The sequence below is a fragment of the Belonocnema kinseyi genome, chromosome 1 (genome assembly GCF_010883055.1).
Source record: "Belonocnema kinseyi isolate 2016_QV_RU_SX_M_011 chromosome 1, B_treatae_v1, whole genome shotgun sequence".
In the NCBI taxonomy this organism is placed as follows: domain Eukaryota; kingdom Metazoa; phylum Arthropoda; class Insecta; order Hymenoptera; family Cynipidae; genus Belonocnema; species Belonocnema kinseyi.
The window spans coordinates 2,284,322-2,289,455 of record NC_046657.1 but is presented as its reverse complement, the minus strand read 5'-3'; the positions used below and the strand labels follow the sequence as shown (position 1 = coordinate 2,289,455).

The following is a 5,134-nucleotide window of genomic DNA, read 5'->3' as shown; positions in this document are numbered from 1 at the left end:
ACGAAATAATTAAATTTTAAAGAAAATAATTAAAATTGTCACAAAAAATCGGAATTTTTAACCAAATAATTTAATTTCTCAACAAAATAATTAAATTTTCAGCAAAATAATTAAATTTTCAACAAAATAATTTAATTTCTCAACAAAATAATTAAATTTCTAACAAAACAATGTGATTTCTCAACAAAATTATTAAATTTTCAACGAAATAATTAAATTTTAAAGAAAATAATTAAAATTGTCACCAAAAATCAAATTTTCAACCAAATAATTAAATTTTCAACAAAATAGTTTAATTTATAAACAAAATTATTAAATTTTCAGCAAAGTAATTAAATATTTAGCAAAACAATTAAATTTTCTTTGGTAATTTACAACAAAATAATTTAATTTCTCAACGAAATAATTAAATTTTCAACAAAATAATTAAATTTTAAAGAAAATAATTAAATTTTCATCAAAAGAATTAAATTTTTAAAAGAATAATTAAATTTTCTACAAAATAATTAGATTTCTTAATAAAATAATTTAATTTTTAACCAAAATAATTACATTTGTAGCAAAATAATTAAATGTTCAGTAAATCAATTTAATTTTTCAAACAAAATTAAATTTCCAACAAAATAATTAAATTTTAAAGATAATAATTAAAATTGTCACCAAAAACTTGAATTTTCAACGAAATAATTTAATTTCTAAGCAAAATAATTTAAATTCCAAAGAAAATAATTAAATTTTCCACCAAATAATTTTTAAAGAAATGAAATAAACTTTGAATCCAAAGTGTGATAATAAAGGTTTTAAATTTAAATAAAAAAAAAAAAACAAAACAATTAACTTTCAAGCAAATTAGATAAGTTTCAAAGATATTATTTGAATTTTCAACAAAATAATTAAATTTTTAACCTAGTAGTAGAATTTTTAACCAATAAAGGTCAATTCTGAACCAAAAATATGACTAGACATTTCGTTTAAAAAGAATTAAAATTCAACCATAAAAGATGAATTTATTTTTTAATTAAAAAAAGAACTGATTTTGTATCTGTCACGGCGATTTTTCAACCAAAACTGTTGAATTTTTGCCAAAAAGTATGATTTTTTAAGAAAATAGTGGAATTTTCAACAAAATCATTCAATTTACGAAACAAATAATTAAATTTTTCACCAAATAATTTTTGAAGGAAACCAATTTTGAACCCAATGTGTGATAATAAACATATTAAATCAATTTCAAAAAAAAAAACTAACTTTTAACTAAAGTAGATGATTTTTAAAAGCAAATATTTGAATTTTTACACAAAATAATTAAATCTTCCACCAAAGAGTAGAATTTTTAAGCAATAAAGATTGAAAATTCAACCGCAAACCGTGACTTTTATACCCAAAAGATGTATTTTTAATCCTAAAGGACATTTTTATTTGCTTTTTTTTTTTTTTTTTTTTTTTTGTAATTTTTGAATGAAGGAGGGTGTGGAAGGGTTAAAGTATAAAAAATATGTGCAATATTATAAAATTGAAAGAAATTTGAGACAATGTCCAATAATAGAGAGAGAAAGTGTGATCTAGCCCACGCAATAGATTATGTAGAATTTAAATAGGAAATAATAATATACTATTGATTGGCATTGAAGTTGGACAAGGTGGTTTCTAGACCCTCAATTTAATGAAAATCTTGGAACATTTTCCAGGATCCGAAGATGTACGTCAATACGATTTTGATAGTCCACAAGAAGTACAACGCTCTAGTTTTGGACGCGTTCAACAACGACAGTGGATTCGTGGCTGCGCTCGACAAAGCCTGCGGCCGATTCATCAACAGTAATTCCGTGACAAGAGCGGCCAACAGCAGCAGCAAGTCGCCCGAATTACTCGCCAAATACTGCGATGTACTTTTAAAGAAAAGCAGTAAAAATCCCGAGGAGGCAGAACTCGAGGATACCCTCAATCAAGTCGTGAGTTGTTGTCTTTTTTCTTTCGTTTTTTTTTACAGCAAAAAAGAAAAATGTATATATAAAAATTTACTATAAAAAATTTTAATAATTAAATTTTACGTTAAAACACTAAAAAAAAAACATTGTTAACGAAATAGATGTATTTTAAAACAAAAAGATGAATTTTCAACAAAATAGATCAATTTTTAACCAAAAAGATGATTTTCTTAACAAAATAGATTAATTAAAAAAAAAAGGATGTTTGAACCAAGAACCAAAACTTTCAACAAAATAGAATAATTTTAAAACAAAAAGATTAATTTTTAATCAAAAAGATGATTTTTTTAAAACAAAATAGATGACTTTTCAACCAAGATAAAAGACTTTCTACAACAAAAATAAATTTAAAAAAATAAATAAATTTTTAATCAAATAGTTGAAGTTTTCACAAATTGTAAATTTATATATATATACACAAAATCCTGCTAAAAAAAAAAACAAGAATCCAAGGACCAAATTTGGACCACAGCGAATAAACGAAAACCAAAAAAAAAACCCTATTGTAATCTGAAAAAAAAACAAAACAAAAATATATATAGAATTTTCGGAAAAAAATAAAAAAGAGAAAAGAAAAATGAATTAAAATTTTCTTGCCTTGATAAGGGTACTCTACGAGTACCGAAACCTTGGTAATGCAAATTTATTTATTTATGTTTTTTATGTTTATTTTATTGTAATTTGATGGTCATAAAAATAAAAAAGACGAAAGAAAGAAAAAAGAGAAGGAGGGGGGATTTGGTTGGCTGCCGTCTCATTTTTCTTTCCTCTTTTTTATTTTTTCCGAGAATTTTATTTTTATTTGTTTTTTTTTGTTTTTCAGTTTTTTTTTTCAGATTATAATAGGGTTTTTTTTTTTGGTTTTCGTTTATTCGTTGTGGTCCAAATTTTGTCGTTGGATTCTTGTTTTGTTTAACAGGATTTTGCATCAATTTGATTATTGGACGTTAAATGGGATTTTTAATTTGGATTTTGGTATAATTTAAATTTCGTAAATTTTGATATATATGTAGTTTTTTTTAATTGCATTTTTTCATCTCGCGAGGAAAAAGTCGATATAAATGAGATTTTTTTACAAAGTAGATACATTTTAATCAAGAAAATTAATTTTCAAACAAGAAGATCAATTTTCTAACAAAAAAAGCGAATTTTCAATAAAGAAGGTAAATTTCTATCAAAATAATAAACCTTCAACAACAAAATAATTTTAAAAATAAATAAATTCATTTTTACCCAAAATCAATTTTCAGCAATACAGGCAAATTTGTTAAAAAAATAGATGAATTTTGAACCAAGATGGCAGATTTGTACCAAAAAGATCAATTTTCAACAAAATTTAATTCTTTATTATTTAATGATTAAAAGTTTAATTTAATTTAATTATTCTCTTATATATTTAAATATTTTGTTTGAAAATTTAATTATTCTGTTATCAATTTAATTATTTTGTTTGACAATTTAATTATTCTCTTATAAATTTAAATATTTTATTGGAAATTCCACTATCTTCTTAAATAGTCATACTTTTTGGCCAAAATTCAATAGTTTTATTGAAAATTCGTCTTTATGGATACAAAGCCAGTTCTTTATTTTAATAAAAAATAATCATCTCTTATGGTTGAATTTTAATTCTTTTGAAACGAAAAGTCTGCCATCATATTTTTGGTCCAGAATTAACCTTGATTGGTTAAAATATTACTATTAGGTTAAAAATTTAACTAATTTGCTTGAAAGTTAATTGCTTTGTTTTTTATTTTCAACTTTTATTATCACACTTTTGGTTCAAAGTTTATTTCCTTTCTTTAAAAAATATTTGGTAAAATTTTTTTATTATTTTCTTGAAAATTTAAATTATTACTTGGAAAATTTAACTATTTTGATGAAAATTTAATTATTCTTTATCAATTTAATTATTCCTTTTAAATTTTATTATTTTGTTTGAAATATTAATTACTTTGTTTAAAATTTTAATTATTACTTGGAAAATTTAACTATTTTGTTGACAATTTAATTATTCCTTATAAATGTAATTATTCCTTTTAAATTTAAGTATTTTGTTTGAAAATTTAATTATTTTGATTGAAAATTTAATTATTTGGTTTCAAAGTTTAATTATTCTCTTAGAAATTTAGCTATTTTGTTTGAAAGATTAAATATTTAGTTTGAAAATTTAATTATTCTGTTTCAAAATTTAATTATCCTCTTATAAATTTTATTATTTTGTTTGAAAATTTAATTATTTTGATTGACAATTAAATTATTATGTTGAAAATTTAATTATTTTGTTTGAAAATTTAATTATTCTGTGTTGTAAATCTTTTATGGATACAAAGTCAGTTTTTTTTTTTTTTAATAAAAAAATTCAACATGACAGATCAATTTTTAACAACAAAAAAATGTGTTTTGAAACAAGAAGTTAGATTTTTAACCAAAAAGATGAATCTATAATCAAATGGATGAATTTATAACCAAATAGATGAATTTCGAACCAAAAAAGACATAAATTTTCAACCAAGAACATAGTTTTTTCAACAAAAAAGACGAATTTACCCAAAAAAAGGCGTGAATTTTCAACCAAAAATGTAGATATTTTTTAAAAAGTCAATGAATTCTAAGCAAATGGATCAATTTTTAACAACAAAAAAAGGAATTTTTAAACAAGAAGATAGATTTTTAACCAAAAAAATGAATCTTTAATCAAATAGATGAATTTATAACCAAATAGATGAATTTTGAACCAAAAAAGACAAATTTTCAACCAAGAAGATAGTTTTTTCACCAAAAAAGACAAATTTACAAAAAAAAGGCATGAATTTTCAATCCAGAAGGTAGATTTCTACCACAAAGGTAAATTTTTTTAAAATTCAATAAAATTTTAGCAAAATAGATCAATTTTTAACAAAAAAAATGAATTTTTAAACAAGAAGATAGATTGTCTGACAAAAAAGCGAATTGTCTAGGAAAAAATGTAGATTTCTACAAAAATGACAAGCCTTCAACAAAATACATGAATTTTGAAAAAAATAAAATAATTTTTAACCAAGTAGATGAATTTTCAATCAAAAAAATATAAATTTTCAACCAAGAAAATAGTTTTTTCAACAAAAAGGACGAATTTACCAAAAAAGACAAATTTACAACAAAAA

The 5,134-nt window shown here is 21.6% G+C and overlaps 1 protein-coding gene across 3 annotated transcripts in view; it reads left to right on the top strand.

The window, feature by feature from the left end:
* Nucleotides 1–5,134, top strand: part of LOC117168789 (cullin-1) — a 57,300-nt gene that overhangs the window by 27,275 nt on the left and 24,891 nt on the right. For 2 of the 3 annotated variants that reach the window (XM_033354604.1, XM_033354595.1), the window contains exon 5: nucleotides 1,689–1,952. In XM_033354604.1, the coding sequence (XP_033210495.1) occupies nucleotides 1,689–1,952 (264 nt within the window). The remainder of the gene's footprint in view (nucleotides 1–1,688; nucleotides 1,953–5,134) is intronic. The other variant, XM_033354612.1, reaches the window with a different exon arrangement.